Source organism: Topomyia yanbarensis, chromosome 3 (assembly GCF_030247195.1).
Source record: "Topomyia yanbarensis strain Yona2022 chromosome 3, ASM3024719v1, whole genome shotgun sequence".
In the NCBI taxonomy this organism is placed as follows: Eukaryota; Metazoa; Arthropoda; class Insecta; order Diptera; family Culicidae; genus Topomyia; species Topomyia yanbarensis.
Window position 1 is genome coordinate 6941506 of NC_080672.1, and position 16653 is coordinate 6958158.

Consider the following 16653-nt stretch of genomic DNA (forward strand, 5'->3'; position numbering starts at 1 on the left):
AAATACTTATATATTGCGTAATTCATACAAAATGGAAAATATTTTTTTGGGTTGATTCCAAATTACGAAATGAAACATCGTATATATGACAAAAGTTGATTATGATAATTTTGGATTCATTCCCCAATAAGTATTATGCCATTTTATGCCAAATGTCCAGTATGCCAAGTGTCCATTATGCCAAATGTCCCATTACCCCCCAATAAATATTATGCCAAATGTCCATTATGCCAAACGTCCGTTATGCCAAATGTCCCTTAACCCCCAATAGGTATTATGCCAAATGTCCATTATGCCAAACGTCCATTATGCCAAATGTCCCTACCTCTCAATAAGCATTATGCCAAATGTCCATTATGCCAAACGTCTTTATGCCAAACCCGTTATGCCAAACGTCCATTATGCCAAATGGGGTACACCCAAACAATCTAACTTTGAACATATTTTTCTAGAGGTAATCTATCAACAGTTTTCTAAATTAGTTATGTAATTTGCGCAGGATTGACGCTAGCTCCAAAAAACGGAGAAAATTTGTGTTCTTGAGCAAACCCCTAGTCAAACGTGATGTCCCACAAGAAAAGAATCTCATTTTAAGCTGTGGAGAACTAATTAAATCGGAACATTTGGCAATCTGGCGCTAGTTTAGTCATGTTACTAAGTTAGTGTCGGATTCTGATGAGACGAAGTCGAAACGTAAATTCGATAACTCATTTAGTTATAGGTTTAATGCTATTCACGCGCAAAGATGGTTTTAAGCAATTTTCTCCTTAATGGATAAAAATAGTTTTTACCTAAATTGCTCTTAACTTAAGAATAAAAGCATAGAACAATTTTCTAGTCCACAACTTCCTTCAGCAATATTGTTAGGCACTTCCCGGGCTATAATTTTTCGTAATAAATTACATACTTGAGAAACAACAGTATAAATGAAAACACAAAAAAGTAGAATGTCTGATACAAATTTCAAATGCTACAAATCATGTTGTGTTATCTTAAAAATACATTTCTCAACCAGAACTAATCTATAGCATTTTTTAATCTATCTATCTATCTTCCAACAGCATGGCCCAAGATGGACGCCTAAAATCAGTAACCGTGCATGGATACCAAAAACGGTACGACCTGGAAAAGTATTACACCTACATCCTGAAGGTGACCCGCCAAAATCAACCGGATCCAGCCTACCTGTTCCGTTCGTACAAGGAATTCTGCGAGTTTCATCAAAAGCTCTGTATCCATTTCCCGTTGGCTAAACTTCACAGGTAAGAAAGAGATTTGTATTTGCTTATCAACTGATTTATTGCCGAGTTTGATAAGATTAGCTAACTATGCAGACGCTTCGGATAGGTTTGATCCACTGTCACGAGCACTGCGCGCATGTATACCCAAAAACAAACCATCGGATGTCGATTGTTGTACATCCTGTTGCTGTTGATTCCGCATTCCTCTAAGCGTTCGCGGTGCTGCTTCCTCAATTGCCCGTGAATTTGCGAATTGGGATCGCGCTACAGTCGACTGTTGAAGACTGCTTGGGACGTTTCGTAGAATGTCGGGATCTACCTGACCAGCTACCGTATGGTTGATACTTGATCGGTGCCGTTCCACTAGGTTCCAGTTGAGATAGTCGTCACTTTCATCGTCACTTGTATTTGACTTGTTCGGGGCGGGTGCTTCTTTGCGGATGGAACGTGGTGGAGGAATCGGTACCACTGACGGGATTAAAGGATTGGGCGGCTCGAGCGGTTGTGAAGGTGGGGCAGGTGCCCGTTTCTTCAGTATTGATTTTAAAGGTTTCGCATCATCTGAAGGATCCTTGTCAGGGTTCGCGCTGATGGGATCGATGTCGATTAGAGGAATTTCTGGAGTTCGTGGTTCGAAAATATCTTCTAGACTGGTAGTTGAAGTGCTAGCTATTACTGGGTTGAATTTCGACGGGCTTGAACACTCGGTTGGTAGTCTTGGTTTAGTTTTCACTTTTTCAAAGATATCGTCGAATGTTTCTTCTTCGTCGTGGGGTTGCCACGGGTCTTGTATGGCTAGATCACTGTGAGTTTGTAATATTGCTTTGTTTTGACGGCTGCTATCCGGAGATCTCGCTGCGAGTGCCAAATCTGTAAAGAGTTTTTAAATTAAATTAAATTCTTGTGAAAACCAAATCGGTGCATTATGCATTTGAATTCGAGTTCGTCTTTAGATGAATTGGTACTTATAATGACCTTGTAGAGAATTATTTTCTTGATTCACGAAACATTCTAACCGAAACGCAGACTTTTATCAAACTGCTTGAAAATAAAATCAAACTTACCGTTAACTTTCTCGAGAATTTCATTGAAGAACTCCGGCTGTCGACTGATGTCATTTCCTTTCGGACTGTCGTTTTGATTATACACTGCTTTGACAGAAGTTGAGGGTTCATTCAACAGCTTCTTAGTCACCTTCGTTGGTGATCGGGACTTACTGCTAGCCTGCTCAAAGGTGTCATCCAAACGTTCCTCTCTGGCATAGTTTAATTTGTCCTCTTGGTGAGTTGAACTATGAGTGACTCCTCTGGATCTTGGCGACGGTGTAGTTGGACTGTGCTTATTCGTTACCGGCCAAATATCTTCATTGAGCACTTCTATCGAACGGGTAACGGGTTCTAAACGGTGCGTTGAAACGGACGTACTTTGGTGCTCTATTGTTGAAATATTGGGAGTTGATTTTGTCTTGGGAATACCGCGCCTGGCTGGTGGCTGTGGTGGTGAGTACGAAGGTTGCGGGGGTGTATCAATTCGCCCATTGTAGAGCCCTTTAGCAGCTGTCGTTGCCGATGCTGTTGGTGTTATCTTATCAATAGCCCGTTTGGTACCTATTACAGATGATTTGTTGGCACTAGTTGTCGGTGAACCAATTGTTGTAGACGTGGTAGGTTTTCTGATTGCTGTTGATTTCATTGAATTGAAAAGAAAATTATTAAGTTCGCGTGAATATTAGAAAGAATGGATGACTAAATATACTTGTGGTAGCAATTGGTTGATTCGGTGGCTCCCAGTAGGATGACCGTGTCGGTTCAACGTAATCCTCGTAATTGACGCTTCTTCGATAAACTCCGATAACTGTGATACCGGTACTGTGCTGATTGGATCGGTACGATTCGCAGAAAAATAAATAAATAAAGAGATGTGTTTGTTTCAGCCAGGCTTGGTGACTCACCTCTTTTTTACGAATGTTACGTTCAGGAGCGGACGGAATTCCTTCGAAGGTGATTCGTCGCCGGAACCATTTCAGTTTCAATCCCATAATCCAACTAGATAGCTCACACTAAATACGCTGTTGTCACTCGACGTAGTCGCCTAGCTCAGGGAAGTTTGCTCGTGAAGTGATTAGTATCGACTGACTGACATCGAATCGGTTCGCTTTCTCGTGACATCGCGATGATGTTCTACATGCTCTACGAGCAAGCGATATCTTATCTCTGATGGTCGTGAATTGTTATCGAACGGTATGCCGACGAAATGAATGATGCTACGCAGAAATCGAAGTAAATTAAATTCCTTATGGACAACGTTTTCGGCGGATTGCGGCATTAGTTAGGTATAGGTTCTCTTTTTAATGACAGATAGAAGGGGCAATTGGTTTTGTGTTAATGATCAATGATAGTGGAGGTGATAAAGTGTGTTTATCCCTTTTCAAGCATCTCAGATTACCCTAAAAAGATGTGGTGTAAATACCTGTTGTCATCGGAATTTGTACTGCTAGATTATTTAGGATTTGTATGTTGGTAGGTCAGGTCAATTAACCGGTTCCGGATTCATAAAAAAATTCTGTTTGTCAGAGGATCGTGTGAGCCTTATTCATTATTCTTCCAATTTACGGCTTGAATGTCGCATTATCGTAAAGTGAGCATTAAAATCGAATCTGCAAACCCTCTAAATTCAGTTGGAACTACATTGATCAGTTTCGATTTTATGTCCAGTTCCGGGAGGCCTTGTAGAAGATGACCTGTAGATTACTTGAGGATATTGAATTATTTTCTGAATACGGGTGTTATACGGCATATCCCGTTATACTCATTGTTCAAACCGCCAAACATTTTACAGTTGTCAGTCAGGTCTCGTACTGCACGATGAAGTTGGGGGAGTTACTTTTGCTCATCATCCGCTGACACTGCCCGACAACCATCATTTGTCAATTGTAAGAGACTCAGGGCTGGACTTCAATAAACCCTTTTCTGTTTCCGAGCTAAACCACGCTTTCATATTAACTCGCGGATAAACAGCCAGCCAACAAGGTATCGGTGACCCGCTCCTACGGCGTTTGCTGCCGCTCATCAAAAAGGATATTACTTAAAAGCTTCAACCAAGTGTGGTACCGCGGCCGATTACCGGCGAGCTGTAATGCTGACCTGATAGTATCAATCCCAAAACATGCAGATAGATACACCAACGCCAAAAGATTTCTATTTGCCTAATATTATGTGTTGGAAAAAAATATGGAGCGCATGGTTAATCGGCCTTCTATGGAAGCTGCTTTTCAATGTCAGCTTTTTTCTACGAACAGCCTAGATAATCCATGTAGTGTAGGTAGTGGTTGTTTCAACCGGCTAGGAATTACACTACGGATCATCTGTTCCGGTGGTAAAAACCTACCAAACAGGAAACCCCAATTCGATAGTGTCATGTAACCCGTGTTACGGTTAAAATTGTTGAGGTGGTTTAAAATATTGTCAATGGCAAATGGAGCATGAGAAGAGTCGGAGGAACTCCCTAGTATGCAGTGTTACACAGCGGAACGTTCGCAGATGTTCGGCATTATTTTGCTAGATTTTTGTTCGCTGGGAGTTTGCTGAGACTTTCGGCTGATGGTATTTCGTTGAATTTTCGCTGGGTTTCGATTATCAAATTTCGATGTGTACTGACGAACCTGCCCAGAGGCCGTGTGGTATCCGGCGAAGAATTGAGCCACTCGGTTTCTGCTCCCATGTCGTAGGAGGCGACTGAAAGCAGGAGGGTCCAAGATATATCAATCACGCACGGAGCATTTTGGATGTGTTATGCGAATCTCTGACACAGTGGATCATTATTTTCTTCGCAAATCATGGGAATCAAATGATCATGTCACATTTAAAACTGATATGGTTCGCTACATGCCTGGCCCCAACTTGCTTGGTGTTCTCTAGTTGCTGTACAATATATATTGGAAATGAAATATACAGTTTTGTTATCAACAATGGTTAGAATAGCACAAATCAATCTCCAGCATAAACGTACAGCAAGTAAAGCTTTCATAGCATTGGTTCAAGAACCGTAGTTCCACAAAGGAAACTTCAGTGTTAAGGCTTTCATTGCTTACAACACGACGGGAATGACTAACCCACGTGAAATGCATCGTGATTGCATGCTTGAAAATAAGGATATTGACGCGTGTCTCATATCGGAGCTCATGGCATGCGATATCTGTGCAGCCAAAGTTACACTGACTGTCGGTAAGATACACAAAAAGTATGTATATTGTTCAGCATATCTACCGCATAACGAGTCATCTCCTTCTGATGATCTCAAAAGCGTTGTATCTTATTGTAGCAGAAATTAGCTTCTGCTCATTATCGTCAGTGATGCAAATGCTCATCATACCATACTAGTTACTGGACTTTGCATCGGAACAATATTTGATTTAATGCAACAAGCATTAAGAGCTGTCGAACAGTGGTGTCGACAAGATAAATTATCAGTTAACCCAAACAAAATTTCAATGGTTCTTTTCATGAAGAAGCGAATAACAATCGGGGTTCGTCCTTTGCAGTACTTTGATTTTGTACTAGTGTGTGCAGTTATATTGAATTATATTGGATTCCCAACTGAATTGGTCTGCTAACATTGAGTTCAGAGCCCAGAAAGCGTACATGGGGTGGGGGTGGAGAAGTGTAGACGAACTGTTGGAATGATTTGGGGTCTCAAACTTAAATATGTATTTATATTGGATTTGCACGACAATTGTACGTCCAATACTGTGATACGGATGCCTCGTGTGGCAAAGGGGAGAGGTGATAACGGTACAGCCGCAGCTAAAGCATCTGCAAAGGATGGCGCTTCTTGGTGCTTTCACCACATCTCCGATTGCTGCCTTTGAGGCCCTTCTAAATAGCAAACCAATATAACCTTAAACAAGAAGCACTATTATGTTCATATAGACTGTAGGTTGCTGGGCTCTGGAACAGTAACCATGTTGATCTTGCTACCAGTCATACACGACTGTGGTCACAAATGGTTACATGGGGTGAAGATATTCTTGTTCCCAGCGATATTACACTCACACGTAGTTTTCCTTACAGAACATTCCACGTGGAGATTCCCTCTCGAGAGGAGTGGTCGTCTGGCTATATGGAGAGACAACAACAAACGCAAGTGGTCTGTTCCACTGACGGTTCTCTGATGAAGGGACGTGCTGTTGCTGGTGTCTACTGCCGTGAAATGAGATTGGAACAATCTTACTCGTTACGTAGATACTGTACTGTATTCCAAGCAGAAATTTTGGCGGTTATGTCGGAGTACAATCGACTCTTCAACAGAGCTTGTCCGGTAAAGCTATAAACTTCTGCTCCGATAGTCAGATTACAATCAAGGTCCTTAGCTCAGACAATTCACGGTCAAAGCTAGTGATCGCAAGCAGAATCCAAATCGACGAACTAAGTATTGTCAACACTATCTACCTTATCTGTGTGCCCGGATATACCGGTATTACTGGAAATGAATGGGCTGACGAATTTACCAGGACATGTGCAGCCAATTTAACTTTATTATCTTTAATTAACACACATACACACATCAACATGCCGCATTCGGCCCCAATGATGGAAACTTGAACTAATTGCAAAGTCGAACAGGTGCGATACACGATTGAAGAGGCGTTGTAGTCCCGTGATAGCTGCATTAGCGGTGTGAATAGTTCGTCGAAACGGCACTCTCAGAAGAACGTTTCTGCGTAACTTTCTAAACCTCACTTGAATGTTGACTCGCTCTAGTACATCTGGAGAATCGATACGTCCTGATAGAAGATCAGAGATTAATAAGGCTCTTGCAGTTTCCTTACGACACTGAAGGGTATCGAGCTGGATGAGTTGACACCGACTCTCGTAGCTTGCTAGACGAATAGGATCGCGCCAAGGCAGGTGTCGAAGAGCATACCGTATAAATCTCCAATCAACATGGGGAACGTGCCCTTTGAGCCAGTCGCTACTGATGGCAGGTGTCGAAGAGCATACCGTATAAATTTTCGTTAAATTCATTCAATTCGATCGCTGCTGTTCGTATTATTCGGGCTCCAGACTGCCGAACAATACTCCAGCGTGTAGCGAACTAAAGAGCAGTAGAGGCTTTTAAGACAATAAATGTCTGTGAAGGATTTAGCCGTACAGAAAATTAAGCCCAGGCTTCGCGATGTTCACCCAACAACATACGAAATGTGATTCTTAAATGTAAATTTCGAATCTAAGAGCACTTCAAGACTGTTACCCAGGGATACGAATGACTTGGTCTTGCCCTGCCCTGCCAATTTCGACAAGTTGGATGAGACAAAAAATAAAGTCCTGCACCTTGTTCTAGCATCGCAATTATTGGAGAAATTTAAAAACGTGTCGCCAAACAAAGGCGTTTCTAGAACAACCTTGCCCGGTCATTGGAAACTGAATTATCACATGGCAATTATTCAGCGCGCTTAGTTATTTTTGTGATCTTAGTGAATCCGATTGCGGTACTTCATATCATCTGATATGCAACTGCCCAGTAGTAGCGCAATTGCGATTTCGAGTTTTCGGCCGTCTTTACATAAACGACACCGTTTTTGAACTACTGAAACTCAGAGACATACTAAAAAATTTTATCCAATGCGGTAAAGAGCTTTGGCTTACTCGCAGGCGATTGGAACAATTTATGAGTTCAATTTACCTGCTGCTTGTTTTTGCCCAACCTTCTAATTCTACCTCCTCCCTCCTTCTTATCCTTTCCTTCCGCTCAGGAAAGGATGCAAAGACACGGCAAGGCACAAATCCCCGGCTACATACAGGAAACGTGCCAGTTGAGCTAATATATTCTGATTCCTACATTGCTAAGGCTTACAATATGGTTTGGCCAGGAGTTTGGAAGAAGTGTTTCGCCAACTAGTGAGATGCTAGACTACCGTAAATTCTGGACAGTTTCTTCAAAACTACTTCAGTAACAGTAGTTTCAAAGTCTACATCGGTGGCCATCAGTCAGACACGTTCCTAGAAACGAACGTAGTTCCCCAGGGATCAGTTTTTGTCGTCACCTTTTTCCTGGTGAGCATCAATTCTTTGTTTTCAATCTTACCAAAAGTTGTATACATCTTCGTATACGTGGATGACATCGTTATCGTGGTCGTCGGAAAGTAAGTTCGGTGCATAAGGAGCGAGCTTCAAACTACTATCAAGTATGTTTTCAAAAATTGTTGCAACACACACCACCTGGCCACCAGCCCTCCGGTCCACCTCGCGGTCCTATTCTCTACCGACGAGAACCTAAGATTCTAGTAGTAAACATTGACCGTAGAATGACATTCTTTCCACACTTCCGACAAGTCAAGAGGGACTGCAAAAGCAGGCTACGACTCATACGCACCATCAGCTGTCGACACCTGAAATGGAACAGGAATAAAGGTATCAGCATTTGCCATGCCATCATCAACAGTCGGATTTTTTATGGAATCGAAATCACGTGCCCGAATAGGAACGGCCTGATCGACACACTTGCCCCCCAGAGCCATACGATACGCGTCAAATCTGCTCCCAGTACTCCTGTTGTAACAGCATACTCCCATTCCGTTGCACAGTCGGCGACTATTGGGCGGGCTCTCAGTTATCTCGAGAAAGCATCCGGGGATGATTGTGATGGAGACTTACCGAGTTTTTACGGGCCTCGAACTCCCATCTCTGGCCCATCTGCACAGAGTCCGCAAATGACCTGGTTATACATTGGATATCGATACCAGTCTCGGCAAGTCAACAGCAGCAAGCACCCTTTCTAGCGTAACCCGAGCCAACTATCGATAGCTAGTCGAATCACTTTCGCGTCTACAGGGACGCCTCCAAGCTGGGCAAACACACGTTCACATTTCTGTTGTCGTGTTCCCTGACTCACCATCCGTGATAGAGGTCCACTGCGACTCAATGACAATGCTGGGCTCCCGTCATTGCGACGCCATAGGGAATGAAAAAGCCGACCAACTTACTGCACTCGGACGAACCGTTAGAGAGTCACTCATTAACGAGGCTCCCTCCACCGACATAATGAGAAATTTTAAAGAAAAAAGTCTAAAGAAAAAGTTCACTTTATCCGCCATCGGAGAAGTCTATCTGGTCGCTTGCCAAAAATTAAGGAGGTATCCATAAAATGGGCCGATCGTAACGACAGAGCAGAGCAAAGATTACTCTATCAAATCCAATGTTTTATGGTATTTCGACTATTTGGCGCTGTTGCTGATTATTTCTTCTTGCTTTGGCGAAGTTGTTAAGCTTGCTCGGGTCTAAAGTTTAAAGCCATTACATATCCAACTAATAGAAAACTATGCCTCCATGAATGCTATGAAAATAGGGTAAATAAATCAAACTTTTCGTGGTAAATACGACTATTTACTTATGGGTCCAACTTGCAATATATTACGATTCTGATTATTTCGGATGGGAGTGCATACTAGTAGATCTCAAACATCGCTGACTAATTGATGGGCTTACTAAACTCACTTCAATTGGCAATCTTGTGACCACCACAGTGAACAGCATCACGGTTGTATCCTCGAATCATTCCTTCCGAGTACTTTTGTCAGAATATCGAGATGTAGCTAGGAAAACTACCGTACAACATGACGCACCATATTCAGACCAAAAGACCATGCATGCATGCAAAAGTCATCGAATGGCACCGGACAAAGTAGAGGCAGTGCAAAAAGAGTTTCAGCTCATTAGTGAACTAGGGATTTGTCGTGCGTTGTGCAGTCACTGGGCCAATCCGTAGCACTGTGCACGTAAAAAGAGTGGACGATGGAAATGTTGAACACCATCGTGCCTTAAATCACGTGACAGTGTCAGATACTCCCCGATTCCTCATATTCGCAATCTGCTTAACGCCTTTCACGGATAAACGATATTTTCGAAGCTTGACCTTGAACGAACTTATCATCAAATTCCTAGTCGAAGATACGGATATCCCTAAGACGGCTCCGTGCAAACCCCAAGAATTCACGCGCATGCACTTCGATTTGTACAACACCAGCCAGATATTCCAGAGGTTCATGCACAAGGTATTCGGCGTCAAGGAATATGTAGTCATTTTTGTCGACGATATTTGCATTGCTTCGTCTTCTATCGAGGAACATTACCGTCATGTACGCGCCATATTTGAGAGACTGAGATCATTTGAGCTTGTCATCAATGTTCCAAAAAGCTATTTCGCGTCGTTTTTTTTTTGGGGATATGGGTATGTGGTGACTAGGGGGGGAAGGGGAGGAGTTGCTTCTCTAATCTTCCGGTCATCACATCGCATGCTTTGGTATACTTAGTATGTATAACAAACATAAAGATGTGACACAAGGTGCCAAGAGCGCACTAAAATCCTGTCAATCCTATTTCTCATTGGATTGTCTGCTCTAAATATATCACCAGGGGACCATTCATAAATGATGTTGGATATTGACAATAGGGAAGAGCGTCACGTAACGAGATAAAAAAAAACTAAAAATGAATTTTAGACATATCAGCGGATCAGGGATAAAAAACGTACAACATTGTTTATGAATGGCCTCCAAACAAACAAAGAATATTCCATAACGAATATCACGTAACATCGGTGACAGAGCATTGGGATCAAGGCCAAGTCCCCCCTGGGTCGTGCAAAACTGAGAAGCAACATCAATTTAGGCACAGATAGCAGATGTCCATTTATTTTCATTGTTTTTTTGTCTTTTCATTTGTTTCTCTTGCTACAATATATGCAACTCGGTGCAAGAGAACGTGACGGCCAAGGAAACGGAAAGCCAATAGCCTAAACAGATCAGGAACAGGAAGGAGGACTACGAACAAGGAAACAAACAACTAATGAGAAATCGTTTACTTATTTATTATAACTACGCTACTAATCACAATTATTTTGCTTTTCTTGTTTCGTTTCAGCAAACCAAAATCTATACGGACTAGCACATACGACCAGTTAGGCTTTGTAGGTTCTCATCTTGACAGAGTCTAGATGGGCGGATGAACGTCTGCCAGGGTGTGGGCTGAGAAATGACAAGGACAATGACACTGTACAAGATGGCGCTGGGCCTGTGGCCTTCGACTGGCATGGTCCATTCGCATTGATTCGGAAATCTTTTTGGCTGGTTGGTAGATATGTGCTCCTACTTGCAAGTTGAACAATTCGCTTGGGTGGGGGACATGTGTATCCTACTAGTTGTCGACTCTTTTGATCGTGAGTATGAGGCTAGTTTAGGAAAGGAGTGCAGGACTGGCACCTAAGAGCTAGTTAATTTTCCAGGACTTATTCTTATGATTATTAAACTCGACCAAGCACACCGACTCTCAGAAATGATAAGCAACCCTTTCGGGTCGATGTGGTCTATTCGAGTCGAGCCAGGCGGACATTCGGTTCGAGCAAACTTTATGGGGAATAGTGGATAAATATTTCTTACGCCTTTATTGGCAGATTCTTTTAGCGAAATCCTAAAATACCTTCACTGGTCTAGCTACTCAGGATAATAATAGTAGAAAAAATGAGGGATTGGCTGGTCCATAATGTAATATGTATATTGACTAGAACAGGGATAATCGAGTTATGTTATAAGATAGAGAAGAAACAGCACAGTTGTAGGAAAAGTATTCGCGAGTAAGGACTAACACTGCTAGTATGTTTACCGTTTCAAATAATAGTCGATTGATCCGCTTCGGACCTAGGAGACAAAAAGGAGATTAGGAAGAGACAGAAGCAAATTCAATGCGAAATTTGCCAATATGACGTTGACCCCAAGGTGATGGTAAGATGATTTTCCATAGGATGACAGACTAGATGACACGACGTTGCACGCTCTAAACTTGTGCCAAATAGTTTGTATGTATGTATGAATGTAGACCTGGGGTCTCAAACCTAAATACATCTATTGGATTTACACAATTCTACGTCCAATACTGTCATACGGGTGTCTCGTGTGGTGGCAGAAGGGAGAGGTGGTGATGGTCCAGTCGAAGCTAAACAATCTGCTAAGAATGGCGCTCATGGCGTTGACCGGTGCTTTCACGACTACTCCAACTGTTGCCCTTGAGGCCCTGCTAAACATCAAGCCATTACACATACACCTTAAACAAGAAGCACTATCACGTGCTTACAGGCTGCAGGTTACTGGGCTGTGGAACAGTAACCATATTGATCTTTCTACCAGTCATACACGACTGTGGTCACAAATGGTTGTATGGGGTGAAGACATTCTTGCTCCCAGCGATATAACACTCACGTGTAGTTTTCCTTACAGGACATTCCAGGTGAAGTTTCCCTCTAGAGAGGAGTGGTTGTCTGGCTATTTGGAGAGACAACAACAAACTCAAGTGGCCTGTTACACTGACGGTTCTCTGATGGAGGGACGTGCTGGTGCTGGTGTCTACTGTCGCGAAATGAGATTGGAACAATCTCACTCGCTAGGTAGATACTGTACTATATTCCAAGCTGAAATCTTCGCGATTATGTGCGGGGTACAATCGGCCCTTCAACAGGGATTGTCTGGCAAAGTTATATATTTCTGCTCCGATAGTCAAGTTGCAATCAAAGCCCTTAGCTCAAACAACTCACGGTCCAAGCTAGTGATCGCGTGCCGAAACCAAATCGAAGAACTAAGCATTGTCAACACTATCTACCTTGTCTGGGTGCCCGGACACTCCGGTATAACTGGAAACGAATGGGCTGATGAATTGGCCAGGGCAGGTTCAGCGATTGACTTCGTTGGTCCTGAGCCCGCCCTGCCAATTTCGACAAGTTGGATAAGGGAAAAAATACGGTCCTGGGCTTCGTCCGAGCACCGCAATCATTGGAGTAATCTACAAACGTGTCGCCAAACAAAGGCATTTCTAGAACAACCGTGCCCAGTGACTTCGAAAAATCTCCTACATTTTTCGAAGCTCCAATGCGGCATGCTGACCAGGGCTTTAACCGGCTACTGCAAACTCAATTATCACATGGCAACTATTCAGCGCGCTGAGTCCTTTTCATGTGATCTTTGTGAATTCGGCTACGGAACCTCATATGATCTGATATGCAACTGTCCAGCAGCAGCGCAATTGCGATTTCGAGTTTTCGGTCGGCCTTACATAGAAGATACCATGTTTGGACGACTGAAACTCAGAGACATACTAAAGTTTCTTATCCAATGTGGTAAAGAGCTTTAGGCTTACTCGCAGGCGAGTTAAACTACTTGTGAGTTTAACTTACCTGCTGTTTGTTTTTATGTTTGTGTTGTCATTTTTCCCACTCTTCCAATTCTACTTCCTCCCTGCTCCTTCTCCTTTCCTTCCGCTCAGGTAATGATGAAAAGACACGGCAAGGCACAAATCCCCGACTACATATGGGGAACGTGCCATTTGAGCCAATATATTCTGATAAAAGCCCGTATGCAGGCCCTGAATGCATGGATGTGTATGGGAGCAATGTATCCCTGAGCAACATGGAAGGACAACCTCTGAGCCGCCAAAACGCTCATGGGAAGCCGGGTGCGCGGTCGTAGGTGTGACCATAAAGCACTGTCAAGTGCAACGGAGAGACGGTAGGTGCACAGTTAATGCACATAGGTTGCGGAAATAGGTTGTTGAGACCGATTGCACACTGATAAATAACAATAACAATATTTGCATTGCTTCGTCTTCTATCGAGGAATACTACCGTCATGTACGCGCCATATTCTAGCGACTATCATTTGAACTTGTCATCAACGTTTCAAAAAGCCCCCTACCCACCGTAATGATAAAAATCTGGTCCTGGATATGTATATCGCATTAAAGGGGTATTTTGTAAATTTAATTGACGTAGTTTTCGGTATACTACGCGAGGGACATTCGTGTGTTGAAATTTTAAAGAGCATCGCTGTCGTGGAATAGCAACAGATTAACGCAACATTTTGTTCGGTTTTCTCAAGTAGTTAACCATGACATTATTCCTCAAGGAAACCGCTAATGACCACTGATATTTGTTTTATTTATCACCGACGTTGGTTCAATACATTATCAATTTCTTAAGATTTACAAAAACAAATATTCACGAAATTCTGATCATGATGAGTTCGCAAAGATATTCCATCATTGAGACGGAACCGGTGGCTATGTGGCGAGGGTACCATTCCGTGAACCAGTACAAAAATAAAGGGACAATTGAGCGAAGATTTAAACCACGAGCTCTCGCTGTCCAAGTTATGCGATATGATATTGCTGCTGATCCATGCAGTTACATTCCGTGCTACTCCGAATGGAATCATGAACAATTGCGAATACACATCTGAAACATTGCATAGTCACATATATTTCCCCCTTCTAAATCATTATAAAAACTAATGTTCCACACCGTTCCGTTTGTTTCCAGCTTACCATCCGGTATTCATGTTGGTCGATCGAACGTGAAAACGGTAGCCGAGCGTCGTCTTCCAGAAATTCGCCAGTTCTTGATATCGCTGTTCAACGCGGCAGATGAAATTGCACATTCCGATCTAGTTTATACATTCTTCCATCCGCTGCTGCGTGATCAGCAGGAAGCTGATATTCATGCGACCAAGATGAAAGGTAGGTGTTCGCTAACCTTAATGACCCAAATGGTCACCCCCTAAACACTCGACGTCCACTCACAGGTCACCGAGCAATTGTGGACGAGTATCAGCAGCCTCGCGGTGAGATTAAGTTCTCGCTGCAGTACCACCGGGATGCCCTGATTGTGATGATACAACATGCTCGATCATTGCCCGCCACACCGAACAACCCGGAACCGAACACCTACGTGAAGGTGTACCTGCGTCCTGACCAGTCCAAAACCACCAAGCGCAAGACCAAGGTGGTGCGGAAAAACTGCAATCCTAGCTTTATGGAAACTGTAAGTTTAGAATCATTATCATTGAACTTTTGGATTATTAATGTCTCTTTCGCCGTAGCTCGAATACCGGCTGTCACTGGAGTTCATCAGTAAGAAAGTTTTGGAGGTGACGGTGTGGTCCCACGATTCACTGCAGGAGAATGCATTCCTCGGGGGCTATCGGTTGGTACTGGCCGAGCTTGATTTGCGACATGAAATCAACGAATGGTTCCCGCTTAGCTATCTGCCACGGTCGTAGCAGTAGTAATCATTGTAGTACGAGTGTTAAATGTTATACACAAATTTTATTGCTTTGCTTCATATTTTCTGTTTTACAAGTCGCGACGGAACATATATTGTCATATATTTTTTTATCATTTACAAGTGTGTTTAATTAAGCTTCCTAACATTCTTCGTAACACTGCAGAGAGCGAATTAGGTAAAGAATTTATATATTTTCTTGCCCGAGAAACACAGGAAGGTATAAGCAAGCTAATAAACCGTATTATCACTACCAATAATAATTAACGTTGAGGGTTGTATTTTATCCTTCTGGAATTTCACCATGTGTTCTCATTGATGTAATCAATGGAATGCATACTGAATACAAATATGTATCGTTCTCTCTAGAAGGTCGCTGTTATGGTGAATGTACGTTTTAGACCAATGTGATAGCAGGAAAATGCTCCTTTAATACACTCGATCGATAGCGCCAGTATGAGGAAGCCATCGGAATTGTTTTTGCTTTTATTCGAGTGTTGTTAGTAGTCGGAGTTTCAACACGAATTGTCACATAGATTGATGTGTTTATGGTATTATTATGTGACGATGTATGTATGAATATTATTTCCGGATTATTTTATACTTTTTTGAAAATGTATTTATTTAGTTGATCAAATCACAGAATGGGCGATGGTACAACGTTTACCTGAGAAATATATCAGCATTTCATATTGCAATAATCTTCTACATGAAGGGTTTATTTTATTTAATCCGAATAGTTAAAGGTGGGCAGAAGCTGAATTCATTTAGAATAATCACGTCCAATCCAATGTTTCTTTCATTGATTAATAGTTCGGATTGTCGACTTAACATTCACATACCGCGTTTTTTTTTCTAAAACTTATTGTGGCACTATCATATCTCATTCATTTTGCATTATTACTTTGAAAGTTTGAAGAACAGTGAGTCTAGTTCTGTAAGGTAGGCAAACTAGGCTCGATGGAACTATCCAAGTCATACTTGAATATCACATACATTTGGAGTATCATCAGATGTGACTTTAAGCTGTTCTCACCCTCTGTTTGGCAGTTTTCACGCCGCCACCCGCGTTACGGCTTGGTAAGGCCAAACTGGTGTCGAAGGGTGACCCCCTTCGGTTGTCTGACGTATTCTTGTTGGTCACATCATTAGCGTTTCAGCCTTAGTTGATTATAGGATTAGGGAATATATTTAATGTGATGAATAATGTTTTATTTATTTTTGTGCTTTTATTGGTTAAATTTTAGTTATGATTGCTCCCAAAAAACGTATGCTGCTTAAAAATGGAAAATCTCGAACGTACTATAAGTAATGG

At 42.3% G+C, this 16653-nt stretch overlaps 2 protein-coding genes across 2 annotated transcripts in view; one reads left to right on the plus strand and one right to left on the minus strand.

The window, feature by feature from the left end:
* The window catches only part of LOC131693933 (phosphatidylinositol 4-phosphate 3-kinase C2 domain-containing subunit beta), a 45786-nt gene extending 29748 nt beyond the window's left edge, over positions 1-16038 (plus strand). Inside the window, exons 8-11 of the mRNA XM_058982210.1 lie at positions 1062-1262; positions 14598-14794; positions 14860-15098; positions 15157-16038. Of these exons, the coding sequence (XP_058838193.1) occupies positions 1062-1262; positions 14598-14794; positions 14860-15098; positions 15157-15336 (817 nt within the window). The 3' untranslated portion in view covers positions 15337-16038. The remainder of the gene's footprint in view (positions 1-1061; positions 1263-14597; positions 14795-14859; positions 15099-15156) is intronic.
* On the minus strand, positions 1293-3383 carry LOC131693934 (GTPase activating protein homolog 4-like). Its single transcript, XM_058982211.1, has 4 exons — positions 3193-3383; positions 2997-3114; positions 2306-2920; positions 1293-2111 (listed from the first exon to the last, which is right to left on the minus strand). The coding sequence occupies exons 1-4, from the start codon at positions 3277-3279 to the stop codon at positions 1327-1329; spliced, it is 1605 nt and encodes a 534-aa protein (XP_058838194.1). The 5' UTR covers positions 3280-3383; the 3' UTR covers positions 1293-1326.
* Positions 16039-16653: the final 615 nt, after the last annotated feature.

Excerpts from the sequence above, each read along its gene's own strand:
- LOC131693934 (XM_058982211.1), bottom strand. The coding sequence starts at position 3,279 with ATGGGATTGAAACTGAAATGGTTCCGGCGACGAATCACCTTCGAAGGA. Across the intron at positions 3,115-3,192 it reads GTAACATTCGTAAAAAAGAG|CACAGTACCGGTATCACAGT; the intron begins GTGAGTCACCAA and ends CGATCCAATCAG. Across the intron at positions 2,112-2,305 it reads AATTCTCGAGAAAGTTAACG|ATTTGGCACTCGCAGCGAGA; the intron begins GTAAGTTTGATT and ends AACTCTTTACAG.